Genomic DNA, 24,810 nt, shown 5'->3' with positions numbered 1-24,810 from the left:
AAAACAAGCCTACTATATGCTATCACTAGCATTTTATTTCTTTAATATCTTTATACATCTTAATCACCTCTAGATTTCCAATTTCAAGCAAATCGCATAAAAGTTGAGGCATTATTGCCCTCAAGAGTTTAATTCGGGTGATCGATGTCGACTCTAACCACTTTTTCCCAGTTGACGCCACTGCCGAATATGTCAACTAATCTTGACTCATATATAATTAAAAATATGTTGTTTATTTACAATTGTTGTATTTTATGCCAAAATTGTTAACTTTCTACCCAAAATCGCTCAGAAGATATGAATGAAATGTAAATTTTATTAGAAGATTGATTGTACACCTAATCTCATAACCATTCGAATAACCCCAATTGGATATTGCCGAGTAGACAAATTTATACCATCTTAGCCATCAAGCTACCTCCTACGAAGACTAAAATTTAGTCTCGGTCGCCTCCGACAATTAACATTCTCTGCACAAAAAAAACCTGATTCAATCATGAAAATAATTAATGCAATAAATTTTTTAATTGAAATGTCTTCAATCACGAAAAGAAAACAATAATATTTGATTCATTGTGGGTAAATAAGATTCGGTCCAGCCCAACTTGTTTTATAGATTCGAATATGTAGGTTAGGTTAGGTTAGGGTTTAATAAATTGTTAATTGGAATAATTAAATGTTAAAAAAAAAACCCCAAAAAATTTTTTAAGAAAAAAATGTTCACTCATTTTCTTATCTAATTGTATGTTCTTAATTTGATTAAACAATGATTGTTGCAATTAATTATTTAATTAAAGACTTTCACTTTCTTAATTGACTTTGTGTTTTTATTTGATTATTGAATTGACAATCAATTAGTTTTAATTTTATTTTTTTATTAAAAATAAAAAACCAATCATTTTTATACCCTCCACCATAAACTCAAAAATGTGAACCCTATATTTCACTAAAGGGTGATACGGTCAAAATTTGGTCAAGGGAAAACGCGTGTAAATCGGTGAAATCGTTTATTTAAAAAATCAAATTAAATTTATTTTTCAAGTTCAATTAGTATAAAATTCAGGAAAAATATTCAGTTAGACTTTCGATTTTCCAAATCCGAATTGCCGGGCCTCACGCTTGACACCTGCCATCAGATTTTGTACAGCCACCTTGTCCACCTTCTTCGCCGCAGAAAGCCAGTTTGCCTTGAACTGCTGCTCGTCCTTAGCAGTTTTTTTTGGTCTTCTTTAGGTTCCGCTTGACAATAGCCCAGTATTTCCCAATTGGGCGGAGCTCTGGCGTGTTGGGAGGGTTCCACCTGCATGTTGTTGGCGGCGTACCACTCCATGGCCTTTTTACCGTAATGGCAAGATGACAAATCCGGCCAAAACAGTACGGAACAACCGTGTTTCTCCAGGAAAGGCAACAGACGTTTATTCAAACACTCGTTCACGTAAATTTCTTGGTTGACAGTCCCGGAAGCTATGAAAATGCTGCTTTTCAAGCCACAGGTAGAGACGGCTTACCAAACCAGATATTTTTTTGCGAACTTTGACAGTTTTATGTGCTTGAAAATATCTGCTACCTTTCCCCTTCCTTTTGCCGTATAAAACTCCTGTCCCGGAAGCTGCTTGTAGTCGGCTTTGACGTAGGTTTCGTCGCCCATTACCACGCAGTCAAACTTCGTCAGCATCGTCGTGTACAGCCTCCGGGATCGCGCTTTGGCCGTCGTATTTTGTTTATCATCGCGATTTGGAGTCACTACCTTCTTGTAAGTCGATAGTCCGGCTCGTTGTTTGGCTCGATGCACGGTTGTAGACGATACACCCAGCTTATTTGCGGCATCTCGGAGGTTAGGGTTTCGCTTGAAACTACCGGCAGCTCTCTTTGTCGTCTCAGCGGCTTCCGGTTTTCGATTTCTCCCCGACCCAGACTTCCTGGCTGTCGACAAACGTTCCCCAAACACTTTAATTACATTTGTAATGGTTGATTTGGCAACTTTTAGCGATTTTGCCAGCTTTGCGTGCGAGTAGCTCGGATTTTCGCGATGCGCGAGTAAAATTTTGATACGCTGCTCTTCTTGCTTGGACGGCATTTTGACAACTGAAGAGTGAATTCCAAAATCAAAATAGGAGGAATATTCTACACACACATCTTCAAAATGAGGGGTGTTCAGGTTTTTTAAATTCAAAATTGAAAGAAATACGTCAAGTTTATATTGACCAAATTTTGACCGTATCACCCTTTGAAGCCGATTTAACTCTCTGTTAGTTCATAGAATTATTACGTTTTAAGAAAGTTTCCATGACGTTAATATTTTTTAGCGTACGTTAGTTGAATTAACTAAAACTGAGGAAAAAATTATTTAAAAAAAAAAACAAGTATTTACCCTCCACCATGAGTATTGGTGGAATTCTGAGTCGATCTAGACATGTCTTTCCGTCCGGCCGTCTGTTGAAATCACGCTAACTTCCGAACGAAATAAGCTATCGACTTGAAACTTGGTACAATTAGTTGTTATTTACGTAGTTCAGATGGTCTTGCAAATGGGTCATATCGGACCAGTTTTACGTATAGCCCCCATACAAACCGATCCCCAGATTTGGCTTGTGGAGCCTCTTGGAGGAGCAAAATTCATCCAAACCGGCTGAAAATATAGTATATAGTCTCTAACAACCATACAAAAATTGGTCCATATCGGTCCATAATTATATATAGCTCCTATATAAACCGATCCCCAGATTTGACCTCCGGAGCCTCTTGGAGGAGCAAAATTCATCTGATCGGGTTGAAATTTGGTATATTGTGCTAGTATATGGCCGCTAACAACCATGTCTAACGTGGTCCATATCGGTTCATAATTGTATATAGCCCTCACATAGAGCGACCCCCATATTTCAATTCCGGGTTTCTAATTACCGAAATGACAGTCTTTAGTAGAAATTTCTACGCCATCCATGGGGGAGTGTACATAAGATTCGGCTTGGCTGAACTTACGGCCGTATATACTTGTTTTTAACTGACTTAGTCTTTCGAGTTCGATTAAAAAGTTATTTGTACCAATTAATATTGCAATTAAAAATTTTCCATCATGAACCTAATTTACTTAATGTTTGTATTTTGATTTACAAGTTAATTGTATCAATAAATTTTTGACATATATTTTGAAAAATTTTCAGCTTCAATTAACATTTTAATGGGAATTATTTTTGTGATACGTTTTTCTGTGTATTTCCAATCCACTTCAGCTGTTTCTTAGTTGATTAGTGTTATAATGATAAGATATTAATTAAATATGGTAAACTATCCTATATAATCTTGTAGATAAATATATTTTCTCTTTAAGATGTTCATAAGAAAACTCCTCTTTTTATTCTGTTCTACTGAAAAGCAACAAAAAACAAGTGTATACGGCCGTAAGTTCGGCCAGGCCGAATCTTATGTACCCTCCACCATGGATTGCGTAGAAACTTCTACGAAAGACTGTCATCCACAATCGAATTACTTGGGTTGTGATATCTTAAAACTTCTTAATATCGTTTTCTAAATTGTGAGTTAGTCCATACGTGGTATATATTAGACAAAAAAAACTTATGTATAGGTAAGTCTACAAATAATTACGAATCGACATGGACTTTTGCACCGTACGTAGAGAGCCAGAATATAAATATGGGAGCCGCTTATATGGGGGCTATATAGAATGATGAACTTGATATGGACCACTTTTTGTGTGATTGGAAATCGATTTATCTGAGGGATATATATAACTATAGACCGATATGGACCTAGTTACGCATGGTTTTTAACGACCATATACTAGCACAATGTACCAAATTTCAACTCACTCGGATGAAATTTGCTCCTCCAAGTGGCTCCAAAACCAAATCTCGGGATCGGTTTATATGGGGGCTATATATGATTATGGACTGATATGGACCACTTTTGGCATGGTTGTTAAATATCATATACGATCACCACGTACCAAAATTTCAAGCAGATCGGATGAATTTTGCTTCTCCAAAAGGCACCGGAGGTCAAATCTGGGGATCAGTTTATATGGGAGCTATATATAATTATGGGCTGATAGGAACCAATTCTTGCATGGTTGTTGGATACAATATACTAACATCACGTACCAAATTTCAACCGAATGGGAAGAATTTTGCTCTTCCAAGGGGTTCTGGAGGTCAAATCTGGGGATCGGTTTATATGGGGCCTATATATAATTATGGACCGATGCCGACTAATTTTTACATGGGAGTTTGAGGCCATATATTAACACCACGTACCAAATTTCAACTGAATCAGATGAATTTTGGTCTTCCAAGAGGCTCCGGAGGTCAAATCTGGTGATCGGTTTATATGGGGGCTATATATAATTATGGACCGATGTGGACCAATTTTTGCATGGTTGTTAGAGACCATATACTAACACCATGTACCAAATTTCAGCCGGATCGGATGAAATTTGCTTCTCTTAAAGGCCTCGCAAGCCAAATCGGGGGATCGGTTTATATGGGGGCTATATATAATTATGGACCGATGGGGACCAATTTTTGCATGGTTGTTAGAGACCATATACTAACACCATGTACTAAATTTCAGCCGGATCGGATGAAATTTGCTTCTCTTAGAGGCCTCGCAAGCTAAATTTGGGGTCCGTTTATATGGGGGCTATACGTAAAAGTGGACCGATATGGCCCATTTTCAATACCATCCGACCTACATCAATAACAACTACTTGTGCCAAGTTTCAAGTCGATAGCTTGTTTCGTTCGGACGTTAGCGTGATTTCAACAGACGGACGGACGGACGGACATGCTCAGATCGACTCAGAATTTCACCACGACCCCGAATATATATACTTTATAGGGTCTTAGAGCAATATTTCGATGTGTTACAAACGGAATGACCAAGTTAATATACCCCCCATCCTATGGTGGAGGGTATAACAATGACAAAGCCAAGTTAACACCATTTTGAATCTTTACATTAGCATTACAAAACCAGACCAGTCATAATATTTTGCTCTTTTGTTGGCCATTATCTCGTTGCAGACGTGTTCACATTACAAAGGAAACATTAAAATGTCTCGACGGTGATTACGAAGTGGAAAAGGGCAATGGAGGTGAACGTAATTCCTACCTTAAGGATAATCAAATTGAAACGTACCTTATTGTGCCAGGTGACATTTATAGACCGGTAAGTAGAATTCCAGCTGTTGATTTCAATGTGAATGCATTCGCATAACTCTGTTTTGCGTTTGGCGAATGGCAGTAAAAAAGAACATCAAATTGAATTTGCATTTACATCAATAATGGCATAATGTTTTCTTAATCTTGGATTTCGTTTTTTTTTCTTTTTCATCCTTGAATCACTCTTCTTTTTAATCCTTGAATTATTCTTCCATGCCACTACCAACTGGAACAGAATAAAAAGTCACGAAATCGTTTGCAAGTCAATGGTAACATTTCCAAAGAGCTGCGTATGATGGGTCATGGAAGTATGCAGAAAAATAGCTCCAAGTAAGTTAAAGTCAATATGATAGAGCTAAGTCGTTATTGGTTATATCCTACACTGATAAAAATGTTATTGTAAGCTCAAAGAGTTCATATTTCTACAATACGAATGGCATGATACATTGACTTTCTATATGATCAAAAGTTCATACACTTTCCGCTGATGGCCTTTTGTTTTTAGAGTTAGGTGATCCGACAATAAAATGGGTATCTTGACATGAACGATAATTCTATTGAACTGAGGAACACTTATTTTTAATATATCTCAAAAATTCTTCAGTCTTATATTGTCTTTGTCATTCCGTTTATCGAAATATTCTCTTAGAGACCCCATAAAGTCGTGGTCAATCTGTCCTTCCATACGTCCGCAAATTTCCATAACAAGATATCGGCGTAAACCTTGGATCACGTAGTTAATAACAAATTAAAAATGTATGTCATTTGGTGTTGCAAATGGGTCATTTCGGACCACTTATAAACCGATCCCCAAATTTGACTTCCAAAGCCTCTAGAAAGAGCAAATTTCATACGATCCGGTTCCAATCGGATTTTTATATTTTGTATATGTCTTCTATCAATCTTGCAACATTTTTATATCCTTCACCACTATTGTGGTACAGGGTATAATAAGTTTGTGCATTTTTATGTAACGCCAAGAAGTTTGAGACCCATCGTTTAGTATACCGATCGGCTTAGAATTAAATTCTGAGTCGATTTAGCGATGTCCGTCCGTCTGTCTGTCTGTCTGTCCGTCCGTCTGTCTGTATATGTAATTTTGTGTGCAAAGTACAGCTCGCAGTTTAAGTCCGATCGAAGTTGCGAAGTTGCCTCAAAATTGGTTCAGATTTAAATGTTTCCCATATTTATACTCTTCACCACTACTGTGGTACAGGGTATAATAAGTTTGTGCATTTGTATGTAACGCCAAGAAGGAAAAGTCTGGGACCCATCGTTTAGTATACCGATCGTCTTAGAATTAAATTCTGAGTCGATTTAGCGATGTCCGTCTATCTGTCTGTCCGTCTGTCTGTATATGTAATTTTGTGTGCAATGTACAGCACGCAGTTTAAGTCCGATCGTCCTTAAATTTGGCACAGAGTGTTACATGGGCTCAATAATAATCGCTATTGATTTTGAAAAAAATCGGTTTAGATTTAGATATAGCTGCCATATATATTTATCGCCGATCTGGTCATAATTAACGTATTTGTTCAAAATATCGAGCAGCCAAATATTTTGGGGTTTTCGTAAGATATGCAAAATATCAGCCAAATCGGTTCAGATTTAGATATAGCTCCCATATATAAATAAATAAATATATATATATATATATATATATATATATATATATATATATATATATATATATATATATATATATATATATATATATATATATATATATATATATATATATATATATATATATATATATATATATATATATATATATATATATATATATATATATATATATATATATATATATATATATATATATATATATATATATATATATATATTTCGTCCGATTTTGCACTAGGAGTACGTTTAATAGTATCGTTAAGTGTACCAAATTTCGTTGAAATCGATATCTCCCATATATACCTTTCGTCCGATTTCGACTAATATGACCTCAAAAGCCAGAGTTATGCCCTGATTTGCTTAAAATTTTGCACAAGGGAGTACGTTTTAGAGTATAATTCAGTGTGCTAAATTTGGTTAAAATCAGTTCAGATTTAGATATAGCTGCCATATATATCTTTCGCCCGATTTAGACTCATATGGCCTCAAAAGCAAGAGGTTTGCCATGATTTGCTTCAAATTTTGCACAAGGAGTACGTATGAGTAGTATCGTTAAGCGTTCTAATTTTGGTTGAATAGCTCCCATACATCTTTCGGCCGATTTACACCCATATGACCACGGAGGCCAAAATTATTCTCCCATTTACGTTTTTTGCTGAGATAGCAGGACTATTATTCTAACTATGCATGTCAAATTTGGTCAAAATCGGTTCATATTTAGATATAGCTCCCACACCCTCAAAAAAAATCGCTTCTCTAACATATGTTCCAAACATATTTTGCAGGAAGCACATATATTATTGGATACTGCCAAAACATTAATATGTTTGTTTTATGTGAACATATTATATGTTTGGAAGCATTTTTAGCCCAAAAATATAATATGCTTGGAAGAATTTTCCCCAAAGAAGATTGTGCTCATTCCCTCACATAATTTTCACTTCCACGAAATTTTTTAGTTCTTGGCACCTTTTTCTGTAATACAAATAATGTTAAAGAAATTATTCAATTTTATAATTTTTTTAAATTTTACCTTTCGCCTGGACGTAGATTCGAACCGAGGACCATACAGTTGGTAAGCCAACACGCTATCCACTGGGCTACGTTGCTGTTATAGTCACCAGTAGACAATTATCGTTATAAGTTACATTTATATAGCATAGTTTGCAGCGCCCACGAGCCCATGCAAACATAACATTATTTAACAAAAACATATATTTGTTGGCCACGTGGAGCAGTGGTTAGCATGCCTGCCTTGCATGCCAAGGGTAGTGGGTTCAATCCCTGCTCCGACCGAACACTTTTTTTTAATTTACACATTTATATTTATTCTATATTACATGTTTATAATGAAACTTCGAAATGTGGGTTATTAAAGATTTACAGTCAGAAAAGAACAGTGCTTGATATAAACGAAATGGACTGAGCTTTTGGATAAAATATTATTTTTTATTGCAAAAATAACAATTTTGTAACAAAAAACTGTTTGGTATAAAAGTTTTTGGAAGGAATTCAAAACTCTAACTAAAGAAGAACGTGGAGTATAAACATACATAAATAATTTTATAATATACACATAATGTTTTTTTAGGCGTGAACATTTTTTTACTAGCATTTAACACCATTGCATTTAAAACTTATCGTGTATTGTACTTAATTTCGGTTTTATCTTTAAGGCCGGTATTAAGTTGGCATTATCGCTCTAAAATGACGCTGTGATGCCTTTTACTTTTCTTTAATAATTCATTTTAAAGAAAATAAACTTTTTCAATTGCTTTAACTGCAAAACTCGAACTTCATACCCGCTTTTATATTTGAAGGTGTTCGTCAACTCCTCTTGGACTACTTATTAATAAAGAGGAACTAAACTTTGTCTTTATACATTTTACTGTTTAATTTTTCACTATTGCCTCCTTTTTTCATTTTAGTGTCCCAACTCTAAAAAGAATATAATGCCCTTTCGTTATTTTTATGAAGATCCCTCTGTAATTTTTGTATATTTTCAACCGTTTTTTTTTTTTTTTGACTTACTTATTTTGACTTACTCCTTGTACGTTCCGATTTCTTTTAACGAATCAAGAAAAAAATTGTGCCCATAATGCCAAAATGATAAACAAAACACATGTCCACACATACATAAAATGCTACTCTCAAGACGAAAACACATGCTGTGTTTTTTCAAATGTCTATTCTCTTGGTTCCGAATGTCCATTCTCTTTACTCCGAATACTTATTCTAATATTCAAATTAAATAATATTTATACTTAAGCATATCAAATTTTTGGCCTTATATATATAAAACAGTTTCCGAAACAACATACACAAATAGCTCTCTTTTGATTCTGTCCAGATCGAATGATATTTAAATGTATTTATTTGGGACAAACCTTTATATATAGCCCCCAAAACATTTGACGGATGTGATATGGTATCGAAAATTCAAATCTACAAAGTGGTGCAGGGTATAATATAGTCGGCCCAGCCCGACTTTAGACTTTCCTTACTTATTATACCCTGCGCCACACTGTGGAACAGGGTATTATAAGTTAGTGCATATGTTTGTAACACCCAGAAGGAGATGAGATAGACACATGGTGTCTTTGGCAATAATGCTCAGGGTGGGTCCCTGAGTCGATATAACCATGTCCGTCTGTCCGTCCGTCTGTCTGTGAACACATTTTTGTGATCAAAGTCTAGGTCGCAATTTATGTCCAATCGCCTTCAAATTTGGCACATGTTCCTAATTTGGGTCAGAATAGAACCCTATTGATTTTGGAAGACATCGCTTCAGATTTCGATATAGCTCCAATATATATCTTTCGCCCGATATGCACTAACATGGACCCAGCAGCCAGAGTTTTACACCGATTTGCTTGAAATTTTGTACAAACATAACACTTAGCCGTATAGTCAAGTGTGCAGAATTTGATTGAAATCGGTTCAGATTTAGATATAGCTCCCATATATATCTTTCGCCTGATATAGACTTATATGGCCCCAGAAGCCAGAGTTTTGGCCCAATTTATTTGCAATTTTGCACTAGGAGTACAATTAGTAGTGCAGTTAAGTGTGCAAAATTTAATTGAAATCAGTTCAGATTTAGATATAGCTCCTATATATATCTTTCGCCCGATATGGACTAATATGGTTTTAATAGCCAGAGTTTAGGCCCAATTTGGTTGAAATTTTGCACAGGGAGTAGATTTAGCATTGTAGCTATGCGTGCCAAATTTGATTGAAATCGGTTCAGATTTATATATAGCTCCCATATATAGCTTTCGCCCGATTTACACTCATATGACCACAGAGGCCAATTTTTAACTCCGATTTAGTTGAAATTTTGCACAGGGAGTAGAATTAGCATTGTAGCTATGCGTGCCAAATTTGGCTGAAGTCGGTTCAGATGTAGATATAGCTCCCATATATATGTTTTTCTGATTTCGACAAAAATGGTCAAAATACCAACATTTTCCTTGTAAAATCTTCACTGCTTAGTCGAAAAGTTGTAAAACTGACTATAATTTTCTTAAGCCTCTAATACATATATATCGAGCGATAAATCATAAATAAACTTTTGCGAAGTTTCCTTAAAATTGCTTCAGATTTAAATGTTTCCCATATTTTTTACTAACATTGTGTTCCACCTTAGTACATTAGCCGACTTATATTTTGAGTCTATACATTTTGTAGAAGTCTACCAAATTCTGTCCAGATCGAATGATATTTAAATGTATGTATTTGGGACAAACCTTTATATATAGCCCCCAAAACATTTGACGGATATGATATGGTATCGAAAATTCAAATCTACAAGGTGGTGAAGGGTATAATATAGTCGGCCCAGCCCGACTTTAGACTTTCCTTACTTATTTTTTTAGTAACATTGTGTTTCATCCTAGGGTATTAACCGATTTAATTTTTAATGCTAGCGATTTTGTAGAAGTACAAAAAATTGTCTCCAAATCTTTTCAGATATAAATCAGATATGGTAACACAAATTTTGGTCTACATAATGGTGAAGGGTATAATATAGTCGGCCCCGCCCGACTTTAGACTTTACTTACTTGTTTAGAACCATAAAAAGGTGTGCCGAAAATGGTGAGTATCGGTCCATGTTTTGATATAGCCCCCACACTGTTAGAAAAATATGTTTTTCATATGTTCCGATATAAACAAAATGTGTTTCGGGCACAATTTTAAAACACAATATATTTAAGTGCAAACATGTAATGTTCCTAAAGTAACACTAAATGTTTGGGACATCTATGTTAATATGTTAGAATATATTAGTTTGGGGCATGAATGTTTCATAAGAATCATATGTGTGAATGCACACTTATATACATTTACAAATTTCAACTAAACATACATATGTTGTGATATTTTATTCAAATCGACAGAGAGAGTATGGAGAAAGAAATAGAGATGGAAACCGGGAGAGTTGACGAAAGATATCAACATAACACAGCGAAAGAATCAAAAGAGAACAATTTCTGTGAAACCGCTTGTATGTTGTTTCGGAAAACTGTTTTATGATAAGGCCAAAAATTTGATATGCTTAAGTCTAAATATTATTTAATTTGAATAAAGAGAATAGACATTCGGAACCAAGAGAATAGACATTTGAAAAACGAACAGCATATGTTTTCGCCTTGAGAGCAGCATTTTATGTATGTGTGGACATGTGTTTTGTTTATCATTTTGGCATTATGGGCACAATTTTTTTCTTGGTTCGTTAAAAGAAATCAGGGGTCTTCATAAAAATAACGAAAGGGCACTATACTCTTTTTAGAGGTGGGACAGTAAAATGAAATAAGGAGGAAATAGTGAAAAATTACACAGTAAAATGTATAAAAACAAAGTTTAGTTAATCTTTATTAATAAGTAGTCCACGAGGAGTTGACGGATACCTTCAAATATAAAAAATGGTCCTCGGTTCAATTTTCCGTGCAGTCGAAAGGTAAAATTTAAAAAAAATTATAAAAGTGAATAATTTCTTCAACATTATTTGTATTACAGAAAAAGGTGCCAAGAACTAAAATAGTTCGTGGAAGTGAAAATTACGAGTATGTTAGGCAATGAGCACAATCGTCTTTGGAAAAAATTCTTCCAAGCATATGATATTTTTGGGCTCAAAATGCTTCCAAACATATAATATGTTCACATAAAACAAACATATTAATGTTTCGGCAGTATCCAATAATATATGTGCTTCCTGCAAAATATTTTTGGAACATATGTTAAAGAAGCGATTTTTTTTGAGGGTGCATATGTTATATAACAATCTCCGGATTTTATTTCTTGGGCTTCTAGAATCCGTAGTTTTTATCCAATTTGGTATCACAATGGACTGAATAGTCTAAGTGAGCCTGAAATATCGGGCTGCCACTATATCTAACCTATACCTAACCTATCCAATTTGCCTGAAATTGGAAATCTAGAGGTATTGTAGGACCACAAATATGTGTGCTGAAAATGGCGTGTATAGGTCAATGTTTTGGAATATTCCCCATATAGACTGATCTCCCTATTTTACTTCTGCGGCTTGTAGAAACCGCAGGTGTGCCGAAGTTTTGATACAACCCCCATATAGACCGATCTCCCGATTGTACTTCTGGGGCTTCTAGAATCCGTAGTTTTTATCCAATTTCCCTGAAATTGGAAATCTAGAGGTAATTTATGACCACAAATTCGTGTGCTGAAAATGGCGTGTATAGGTCCATGTTTTGGTATATCCCCCATATAGACCGATAGACCGATTTTACTTTTTGGGCTTCTAGAAACCATAGTATCGGTACAATTTTGGATATAGCCCCATTATAAACTAACCCACTGATTTAAGGTCTAGATTCTAGAACTACAATTAGATATGCTGAATATCTACCGATATTAGACTTCAAATAAAAGCGTTATTTCATCATTTTCTTGCACACATACAAGAGATGTTTATGATTCCTCTAAAACTCAAATAAAAGCGTCTCTAATAACATATATCTAGAATCTGATTTAGTCTTCATAGGAAAATCTTTAAATTTATCTTCGGGAAGCGTACTGCTTGAACTGATTTGCTTGCAAGAATATCTGTCATCAAACCCCCCGGAAATGTTCAAAGGAAACTATAATATTTGATTAATGGTGGTGGGTATTTAAAGTTCGGCCCGGCCGAACTTATTGCTTTATATACTTGTTTTATTAACGAAATTAAATCAACGAATGCCATTTGTTAATATTATGATGAAAAAATTGTATTCCTTTTTTTCTAAGGTTTGGATTTGGTGACTCCAATGAATCCTCAAAGGATCCCGAAGATGAAGTGAATGAATATCTCATGAGAGCTATTGATGCTCGCAGTATTGATCACTTGAGAGCAGAACATTGCAAATCAATTCTACTTTCATTTAAGGATCAAAAACTAGAAAGAAAGGTAAGGTATTTTTATTCTTACATAGAGAGGACTTTTGAAATTCATGGTGTACAATTTATGTCATCCGATATCAGTATGCTGTGGAACCAGATCGAATGCTGAGCACATATTTCTATTGCAGTTTCCTTGTATTAATTGGTACAACAATCATACGTTTGGTTATTTTCACAAGGTATGTTTTTAAAAGTATAACAAAATTATATTTTTATGTTGACCTTCCCTTAAGGATTTTGATATTGATTCCCAGGCAAAGATGCTGCTTCATTCAGACAAAGACATTTTTACGAAGATGTCTAGATTTATATCTTGGCTACATAAATCTAAGATAAAGATACATATATCATTTATTGAATTATAGCTTTAAAATATAAATGAAATACATTCTTGAAATCACAACATGTTTCCTTAATTTCAAAAAATCGTCAAAATGAGCTTCTTCTAACCTTAATCGAAAGATTCAATGTCCTAGTTAAAAAAAAATTATTTCATCAAATCAAAAAAAAAAAAAAAAAAAAAATCTCTTAAGACTAATTTGCCTTACACATACGACTTTAATGGAGGGACCCATATTTCAAAGATTCGTTTCATAAATTAATAAAAAAACAAGTAAGGAAAGTCTAAAGTCGGGCGGGGCCGACTATATTATACCCTGCACCATTTTGTAGATCTAAATTTTCGATATCACATCACATCCGTCAAATGTGTTGGGTGCTATATATAAAGGTTTGTCCCAAATACTTACATTTAAATATCAATCGATCTGGACAGAATTTGATAGACTTCTACAAAATCTATAGACTCAAAATTTAAGTCGGCTAATGCACTAGGGTGGAACACAATGTTAGTAAAAAAATATGGAAAACATTTATATCTGAAGCAATTTTAAGGAAACTTCGCAAAAGTTTTTTTATGATTTATCGCTCGATATATATGTAGTAGAAGTTTAGGAAAATTAGAGTCATTTTTACAACTTTTCGACTAAGCAGTGGCGATTTTACAAGAAAAATGTTGGTATTTTGACCATTTTTGTCGAAATCAGAAAAACATATATATGGGAGCTATATCTAAATCTGAACCCATTTCAACCAAATTGGGTACGCATAGCTACAATGCTAATTCTACTCTCTGTGCAAAATTTCAACTAAATCGGAGTAAAAAATTGGCCTCTGTGGTCATATGAGTGTAAATCGGGCGAAAGCTATATATGTGAGCTATATATAAATCTGAACCGATTTCAATCAAATTTTGCACACATTGCTACAATGCTAAATCTACTCCCTGTGCAAAATTTCAAACAAATTGGGCCAAAACTCTGACTTCTAGGACCATATTAGACCATATCGGGCGAAAGATATATATGGGAGCTATATCTAAATCTGAATCGATTTCAACCAAATTTGGCACGCATAGCTACAATGCTAAATCTACTCCCTGTGCAAAATTTCAACAAAATTGGGCCAAAACTCTGGCTTTTAGGACCATATTAGTCCATATCGGGCGAAAGATATATATGGGAGCTATATCTAAATCTGAACCGATTTCAACCAAATTTTGCACACTTGACTATACTACTAATTGTACTACTAGTGCAAAATTTCAACCAAATTGGGCCAAAAATCTGGCTTATGGGGCCATATAAGTCAATATCGGGCGAAAGATATATATTGGAGCTATATCTAAATCTGAACCGATTTCAATCAAATTTTGCACACTTAACTATACGACTAAGTGTTATGTTTGTACAAAATTTCAAGCAAATCGGTATAAACCTTTGTTTTTAATGAAAATTATTTTTAAAAATATCTGTAAATAAGCTGCGCCTTTGGCTCGGTATTAATTCCAAAACCCTTCCCAGCACAAAATGGAGCACTATTTCAGCAGGATTGTAAGGGAAAGAGGCAGTACCAACTGCTTACAAAACAACCGAACCAGTGCTGATTTTTGTGGGCGATGTCCCGATGTAGAGCAGCTTCTACATAGCGCTGATATAATTGATTATTTTAATAGAAATATTGCTCAGAAGTGATATATAATCTTCAGTATAGCATTGTTGGCATGAAGGAAAACAGCACAACCTTTCATGCATCTATACTGCATGAATTGGTTGTAATAACGTAAACGAATGATTATAAACAAGTTTGATTACTCGTTTACGTTATTGCCACTAATACATTCAGTGGATGCACTGCCTACTTTTTGGTATACCAAACCAAAAAGCGCAACTAAACTCTTACTTACTGCTGAAGTATTTTTTGCTGGGTTAAAAGACGGTCAACATTTTTGGTTGCAAATAATTATCTGCTTTTGGGTGTAGACAAAACACGTTATATTTTTCAGCTATTGCCATGGTATATTTTAAAGTACCATCAAACAAATCTTTTTCGTATATATTTGAAAATGTTTGTTGGTAGATTACTCATAAAATTCAGTAATTCATGAGTTACTCAGACCAGAGAAAAAATATTACCAACATTTTTATACCCTTCACCACTACTGTGGTACAGGGTATAATAAGTTTGTGCATTTGTATGTAATGCCAAGAAATAATTGTCATAGACCCATCTTTTAGTATACCGATCGGCTTAGAATTAAATTCTGAGTCGATTTAGCGATGTCCGTCTGTCTGTCTGTCTGTCTGTCCGTCTGTCTGTATATGTAATTTTGTGCACAAAGTACAGGTCGCAGTTTAAGTCCGATCGTCCTCAAATTTTACATAACGTCTTTCTTCGGGTAGAAGACAATCGCTATTGATTTTGGAAAAAATCGGTTCAGATTTAGATATAGCTGCCATATATAGTTATCACCGATTTGATCATAATTCACGTATTTTTGAACCGACGTTCTTCAAATTTTGTACATCTGAATGTTTTGTCAGTCCCGTCAAAACTGTTAAATATCAGCTAAATCGGTTCAGATTTATATATAGCTCCCATATATATCTTTCGTCCGATTTGGACTTATATGGCTCCAAAAGCAAGAGTTTTGCCCTGATTTGCTTCAAATTTTGCACAACAAGTCCGTTTAATAGTATCGTTAAGTGTGCTTAATTTGGTTAAAATCGGTTTCGATTTAAATATAGCTCCCATATATATCTTTCGTCCGATTTGGATTTATATGGCCTCAAAACCCAGAGTTTTGCCCTGAGTTGCTTGAAATTTTGCACAAGGAGTACGTTTTATAGTATCGTTAATTGTGCAAAATTTAGTTGAAGTCGGTTCAGATTTAGATATAGCTCCCATATATATCATTCGCCCGATTTGGACTAATATGCCCAAAGAGGCAAAAGTGCTACTCTGATTTACGTGAAATTTTGCAGAGGAAGTAGAATTGAACTTGAAACTTTGCACAGGCCGTAGAATTAAGGTTCTGCATATGCGTGTTTATTTTGGTTGAAATCGGTTCAGATTTTGATATAGCTCCAATATATATCTTTCGCCCGATTTTCCGTCATATGACCACAGAGGTCAAAGTTGTTATCCGATTTACGTGAAATTTTGCACAGGGAGTAGATTCAACATAGTAACTATGCATGTGAAATTTGATTGCAATCGGTTCAGATTTCGATATAGATTCCATATAAAGGGTGATTTGTTAAGAGCTTGATAACTTTAAAAAAAAAAATAAATGCATAAAATTTGCAAAATCTCATCGGTTCTTTATTTGAAACGTTAGATTGGTCCATGACATTTACTTTTTGAAGATAATTTCATTTAAATGTTGACCGCGGCTGCGTCTTAGGTGGTCCATTCGGAAAGTCCAATTTTGGGCAACTTTTTCGAGCATTTCGGCCGGAATAGCCCGAATTTCTTCGGAAATGTTGTCTTCCAAAGCTGGAATAGTTGCTGGCTTATTTCTGTAGACTTTAGACTTGGCGTAGCCCCACAAAAAATAGTCTAAAGGCGTCAAATCGTATGATCTTGGTGGCCAACTTACCGGTCCATTTCTTGAGATGAATTGTTCTCCGAAGTTTTCCCTCAAAATGGCCATAGAATCGCGAGCTGTGTGGCATGTAGCGCCATCTTGTTGAAACCACATGTCAACCAAGTTCAGTTCTTCCATTTTTGGCAACAAAAAGTTTGTTAGCATCGAACGATAGCGATCGCCATTCACCGTAACGTTGCGTCCAACAGCATCTTTGAAAAAATACGGTCCAATGATTCCACCAGCGTACAAACCACACCAAACAGTGCATTTTTCGGGATGCATGGGCAGTTCTTGAACGGCTTCTGGTTGCTCTTCACTCCAAATGCGGCAATTTTGCTTATTTACGTAGCCATTCAACCAGAAATGAGCCTCATCGCTGAACAAAATTTGTCGATAAAAAAGCGGATTTTCTGCCACTGATTTTGGTAATAAAATTCAATGATTTTCAAGCGTTGCTCGTTAGTAAGTCTATTCATGATGAAATGTCAAAGCATACTGAGCATCTTTCTCTTTGACACCATGTCTGAAATCCCACGTGATCTGTCAAATACTAATGCATGAAAATCCTAACCTCAAAAGAATCACCCTTTATATGTTTTTCCTATTTAGGCAAAACTGGCCGAAATACCTACATTTTCCTTATCAAATCGCCACTGCTAAGTCGAAAACTTATCAAAATGACTCAAATTTTCCTACTAATCTATTACACATCTATCGACCGATAAATCATAAATACACTTTTGCGAAGTTGCCTTGGTTCGTATTTAAATGTTTCCTATATTTTTTACTAACATTGTGTTCCACCTCAGCGCATTAGCCGACTCAAATGTAAAATCTATAAGTATTGCAGAACTCTGTACAGATCTGCTCAGATATAAAGAATATATGTGTATGGATTCATATAGCATCCAACACATTGGACGGATTTGATATGGTATCGAAAATGTGGACTTACAAAGTGGTGAAGGGTATAAAATAGTCGGCCCCGCCCGACTTTAGACTTTCCTTACTTGTTCCAATTAAAATTATAATCGAATTTTTAAAATTTGTTTTTTGAAAATTAAAGCGTTTTAACTAATTTCGTAATTAAAACAAAACCCAATCACAAAAATTAATTGGATCAATTAACTTTTTCTATTAATATTGTTGATTGATAAAGTTATTTCTTTGAACAAATTACAATAAAAAAATTAAATAGGTCAATTAATATAGTGATTAAACAAATATTTTTGTTTGTGATTTATTCATATGTTTAGAAACCCTCTCTGATCTACCATTTTTTCTTTTCTATGTTTCTATTTTAGTAACACCTTAACTATTGGCGTTTCCTGTCTCACAATTGCTGTAATTTTTTTAATATCGGTGCTGGTAACATGCCATCATTTGGCCATCAAAGTAAGTTTTTTTTTTTTAAGTTATACAATAATACATATTAAAAACAAGTATATAAGGCCGCAAGTTAGGCTAGACCAAATATTCAATACCCTACACCATGGAACATATATTCCAATATTTGGAATCGTAAATCGCAAAATTTTTCTTTGGAAATATTTTCGAAACCTTAAAAAAGAATGAATCTAAACTTTGGCAATAAAATTCTCTGTAGTGAAAAATTGAAACTGAAAACGAATTAAAGTCAGAATGTATTTTTTTGTTATAAGACAAATAAATTCTTGCGATTTATACTTTTGAAAATCGGAGCATTGGGATATATATACAGAATTTCAGGTGGATAAGACGAAGCTTATTTCCTCCCGAAAATCGTTTCAAATTGCAAGGTCAAGATTAAATGAAAATATAAAAACCGAAATCCGGTTGTATTGACCTTGAAAACCCCGGTCCACCGAAAATGGGATTTTCACGAAAACCAACAAACCGGTGTAAGAATATAAACCGGCCCCCCGGTTTTTATCACTCTAGTACCAACCCTTTGACAGTTCTTCAACCGATATAGATAAATTTTTCCATGATTAGTAGAAAATTTAAACTGACATCACGTACCCACCCACGTCATTTGAAATGCCCGTTTCATACTAAAAAAGCGTTTTTGGAGCAAGTAAGCCCGAATTTATGACAAGTGTTTTAACGATTGTCTCCAAAAATATTCAGCTTCAAAAAAAAAAAACTTTGCCTGTCTAAAATTTCGTTCCTTAGAAAAAATCTTCTTTCAGTGCACATCATAAAAAATAATAAATTTAAATCCATCTCACAGGATTAAGTGAGCAAAACTTGAGCTTGAATTGTGTCTTCAATGTATCTTTGTGTGAATCCTGGATGCATTGGTTTTGGATCAATACAAAATCATTGTAAGGAAATTTGTGTGAAAGAAAAGTATATAAGGGAAATATTGCTTCTTTTGCAGGATGTGAAAACAATTTCATAAAGACTGACTCACTTTTTTTTTTTGATTTTCTGGTTAGTTGCATCCTCCCCCACACATTCTCACTTCCACGAGGTTTATTCAGTTCTTAGTCCAGGAAGAGTAAAGTTCAATACGGATCGGTTGAATTTTTATTCTTGATGTTAGAACATGTCTCTTAAAAAATTGGTCCATATCGGTCTATAATTATATATAGCCCCCATATAAACCGATACCCTAATTTGACCACCGAAACCTCTTGGAGGAGTAAATTTCATCCGATCCGGTTAAAATTTTGTACGTGCCCTACAGTTTGTAAGCCAACTCACTATCCACTCTACTATGTAGCTGCTATTGTCGTCAACAGACAATTACCGTTATAGGCATTAATGCCGTGGCAACTCATATAACCAGTTGTATTTGCAGAGCATAGTTTTTGGCGTCCACAACTCGATTTAAAGTAACTGTATGAAAATGAAACATATCTCTTTCATACAAACCATATACCAAATAACATTTTGGAAACGACAATAATAAAATTTGATATTACAACAATTTCGATTTCAAACTACTATATTAAAATTTTATTACAAAACCTAAAAATGTGTCTTAGGTTAGATTAGGTGTAGTGGCGACCCGATATTTCCGGCTCACTTAGACTATTGTGATTCCACAGTGGTGCACTTCTCTCTTATGACAAAGGAAATATGGTATATAGCCGAGTTCGAGCGGCGTTCCACATTGCAGTGAAACCACTTAGAGAAGCTATGAAACACTCAGAAATGTCACCATCATTACTGGGAGGTGATAGTTCACCGCTGAAAAACTTTTTGGTGTTTGGTCGAAACTGGGTTTGAAACCACGACCCTGTGTATGGAGGGGGGTGGCATGCTATCCATTGCACCACAGTGTTTTATTTATGACATATTGTTTAAATTTTTTGGAAGAAATCAAAAAACTGCAAAAGAAGAACAATGCTTACGATACCAGTTTTCTAAACGTTGTTTTCTTCGCGTTTAGATAATTTATGTCTCGAATCATTTATGATATTGTCTTGAATGCATAGATGATAAAATAAGTAAAACCTCTAGAAATGTAAGAAAATTTGTTCTAATACATCCACACTCAAAAAAGCATGCCCTCTTCCAAAGATTTTGTCTTTACATAATGGATTTTGGTATTGATTCCGAGCCAAAGAATCGTAGAATTCAACTAAGGACAAATTAAAGACAATTCCCTTTTAAATTTGAGTTTTGCGTAACATATGAAACAAAAATTGTCTCGATTTTTCAGCTCTTTTTTTCTTCTTATGCTCTCAAGGTCTTTTAAAAACGTGATAACGACAACTTAAATATCCAAATTCAGGCTCGACTTCCAGTAAAAATTATGCTATGTTTCAAGTAAAAAATGTCTTCAAAATAAACTGTTGAAAAATATGTCCTACGTTTTTTCCTTTGTAGTCGAGAAGCAAAAAGACAATAAATTTAAAGATAATTTCATTAATTTTAAAGATTTTTTCTGAATTATTAAAGTCAAGTTGACCTCAGTCCAAAAAAAAATTCTTTACTTTTACATCAAATCACTTAACTATAAGGACAAGACGACTTCATTGAAAAGTTTATCGACTTTTGAACAAGGAAAAATGTGAAATGTGTCTTCTATGCTAAGCAAAATTCGCATTCGTATCTTAAGGTCATGAACACGCAGAGATGAAACACGATTGTCACAATCATATTCGAAGAGCAAAATAATATGATAAGAGCTATTTTTGAAGCTACCATGTAACATTTTCACCTGCAACCATGTTTGCTCAGTGAACATGGTTCTAAGAAAAATAAAATTGTCCTCATCTGAATTGTTATTATATTGATAAAAATAATTTAGTTTGAATCAAAAGACAATGGTCACGATCTAAAATGTTATGGTATTCGTCAAAAATGTTTTTCTTCCAGTTAAAAGAACATGGTCACAACCTAAAATGTTTTGATCTTTATGAAAAACCTTTTTTCGTCGTCGAAAAAAGGAAGCCACTTGAAAAAAGAAAACACAAAATTAACTTTATTTATTTGTTTTTATTTATTTATAAACTAACAAGCAAACATCACATAATTTTACACACTCTATTTTGGTTCAATTTCAACAATATGTAATCATTCCTTATTTACGTCGTGTCATTAAAATGCAAAAAGGTACAAAAATACATAAGCAAAATGCAGAACAAAAACCAGGTAATTTTTTTCCAATTACACTTTCCATTTTATACCCTCCATCATAGGATGGGGGTATATTAACTTTGTCATTCCGTTTGTAACACATCGAAATATTGCTCTAAGACCCCATAAAGTATATATATTCTGGGTCGTGGTGAAATTCTGAGTCGATCTAAGCATGTCCGTCCGTCCGTCCGTCCGTCCGTCTGTTGAAATCACGCTAACTTTCGAACGAAACAAGTTATCGACTTGAAACTTGGCACAAGTAGTTGTTATCGATGTAGGTCGAATGGTATTGAAAATGGACCATATCGGTCCACTTTTACGTATAGCCCTCAGATTTGGCTTGTGGAGCCTCTAACAGAAGCATATTTCATCCGATCCGGCTGAAATTTGGTACATGGTGTTGGTATATGGTCTCTAACAACCATTCAAAAATTGGTCCACATCGGTCCATAATTATATTTAGCCCCCATATAAACCGATCCCCAGATTTGGCTTGCGGACCCTAAAAGAGAAGCAAATTTCATCCGATCCGGCTGAAATTTGGTACATGGTGTTAGTATATGGTCTCTAACAACCATGCAAAAATTGGTCCACATCGGTCTATAATTATATATAGCCCCCATATAAACCGATCCCCAGATTTGGCTTGCGGAGCCTCAAAGAGAAGCATATCTCATCCGATCCGGCTTAAATTTGGTACATGGTGTTGGTATATGGTATCTAACAATCATGCAAAAACTGGTCCACATCGGTCCATAATTATATATAGCCCCCATATAAACCGATCCGCAGATTTGGCTTGCGGAGCCTCAAAGAGAAACAAATTTCATCCGATCCGGCTGAAATTCGGTACATGATGTTGGTATAAGGTCTCTAACAACTATGCAAAAATTGGTCCACATCGGTCCATAATTATATATAGACCCCATATAAACCGATCTCCAGATTTGGAATGCGAAGCCCCAAAGAGAAGAAAATTGCATCCGATCCGGCTGAAATTTGGTACATGGTGTTGGTATATGGTCTCTAACAACCGTGCAAAAATTGGTCCACATCGGTCCATAATTATATATAGCGCCCATATAAACCGATCCCCTGATTTGGGTTCCGGAGCCTCAGAGAGAAGCAAATTTCATCCGATCCGCCTGAAATTTGGTACATGATATTGGTATATGGTCTTTAACAACCATGTTAGTATATGGTCTCTAACAACCATGCAAAAATTGGTCCACATCGGTCTATAATTATATATAGCCCCCATATAAACCGATCCCCAGATTTGGCTTGCGAAGTCTCCACGAGAAGCAAATTTCATCCAATCCGGTTGTAATTTGGAACATGGTGTTAGTATATGATCTTTAACAAGCGTGCCAGAATTGGTCCATATAGGTCCATAATTATGTATAGCCCCCATATAAGACGTTCTCCAGATTTGACCTCTGCAGCCTCTTGGAGGAGCAAAATTCATCCGATCCGGTTCAAATTAGGAACGTGGTGTTAGTATATGGTCGTTAACAACCATACCAAAATTGGTCCAATCACACAAAAATTGGTCCATATCGGTTCATAATCATGGTTGCCACTAGAGCCAAAAATAGTCTACCAAAATTTTATTTCTATAGAAAATTTTGTCAAAATTTTATTTCTATAGAAAATTTTGTCAAAATTTTATTTCTAGAGAAAATTTTGATAAAATTTTATTCGGTTCATAATAAAATTTTCATCATTGTCAAAATTTTACTTCTATAGATAATTTTGTTCAAATTTTATTCGGTTCATAATCATGGTTGCCACTCGAGCCAAAAATAATCTACCAAGATTTTATTTCTATAGAAAATTTTGTTAAAATTTTATTTCTGTAGAAAATTTTGTCAAAATTTTATGTCTACTTTGTCAAACTGAATTATATACGTATTGGATCGATCTTTTTTGATTTAATATATATCACGTATGGACTTACATACAATTTAGAAGATGGTGTTAGGAGGTTTTAAAATACCTTGCCATCGGCAAGCGTTACCGCAACAACGATTGTGGATGGCACTGTTTAGAAGAAGTTTCTACGCAATCCATGATGGAGGGTACATAAGCTTCGGCCTGGCCGAACTTACGGCCGTATATACTTGTTTGTGTTCACAAACCACGTGTCTGTTTCATAATATCTACTTGAAATTCTTTATATACACGCAGAGAAGAAACATGATTGTCACAATCCTATTCGAAGAGCAAAATAATATGATAGGAGCTATTTTTGCGGCGACCATGTAATATTTTAACCTGCAACCATGTTGGCTCAGTGAACATGGTTCTAAAAAAATTTAATTGTGCTCATCTAAAATGTTATTATATTGATAAAAATAATTTTGTTTGAATGAAAAGACAATGGTCACGATTTAAAATGTTAAGGTATTCATTAAAAAGGTTTTTTTAGTTAAAAGAACATGGTCACAACCTAAAATGTTTTGATTTTTATGAAAAAAAAAAACTTTTTTCATCGCCAAAAAGGACGCCAATTGAGAAAAGAAAACACAAAATTAACTTTATTTATTCGTTTTTGTTTCTTTATAAACTAAATCATTGTTTATTTGTTTTTACAATGTCGCAAACATCACGTATTTTTACACACTCTATTTTGGTTCAATTTCAATGATAAGAAATCATTCCATATTTACTTCGTGTCCATCAAATGTACCAACGCAGACATCATTTAACTGCAAATAAAAATAAATTATACCATATATCAAAATGCAGAACAAAAAACAGGTAATTTTTTTGCAATTACACATTCCTTTTTTGTGTTCACATAAAACCACGTGCCACTTCTGAATAAATAAATTAACACAAAACACAGTAAATCCGTATTCTCCGCCCATTCCAAGAAACAATCACCACACGACTGACGTGCAAAATGAAAATTGTGTGTACCTGCTCAATGTTTTTATAAAATTCGCTGCAAAAAAGTTAAAAAAGTAAATGGTCACGAAAAAAATGTAAATGGTCTTTATGGCCATGTAATGGTTCTAGACATGTCTATACTTAACCTATAAAAATACTTTTTTCCCTGTAAAAAAGTTAAAAATT

General features: G+C 34.5%; 1 protein-coding gene across 1 annotated transcript in view; it reads left to right on the top strand.

Moving 5' to 3' along the window:
• LOC142235716 (uncharacterized) overlaps positions 1-24,810 on the top strand; it is a 428,189-nt gene that overhangs the window by 262,134 nt on the left and 141,245 nt on the right. Inside the window, exons 14-18 of the mRNA XM_075306976.1 lie at positions 5,040-5,184; positions 5,413-5,507; positions 13,071-13,230; positions 13,305-13,402; positions 18,459-18,549. Of these exons, the coding sequence (XP_075163091.1) occupies positions 5,040-5,184; positions 5,413-5,507; positions 13,071-13,230; positions 13,305-13,402; positions 18,459-18,549 (589 nt within the window). The remainder of the gene's footprint in view (positions 1-5,039; positions 5,185-5,412; positions 5,508-13,070; positions 13,231-13,304; positions 13,403-18,458; positions 18,550-24,810) is intronic.

Source organism: Haematobia irritans, chromosome 4, assembly GCF_050003625.1.
Source record: "Haematobia irritans isolate KBUSLIRL chromosome 4, ASM5000362v1, whole genome shotgun sequence".
Taxonomy (NCBI): domain Eukaryota; kingdom Metazoa; phylum Arthropoda; class Insecta; order Diptera; family Muscidae; genus Haematobia; species Haematobia irritans.
The sequence above is the reverse complement of the archived record's forward strand: the minus strand, read 5'-3'. Positions and strand labels throughout refer to the sequence as shown.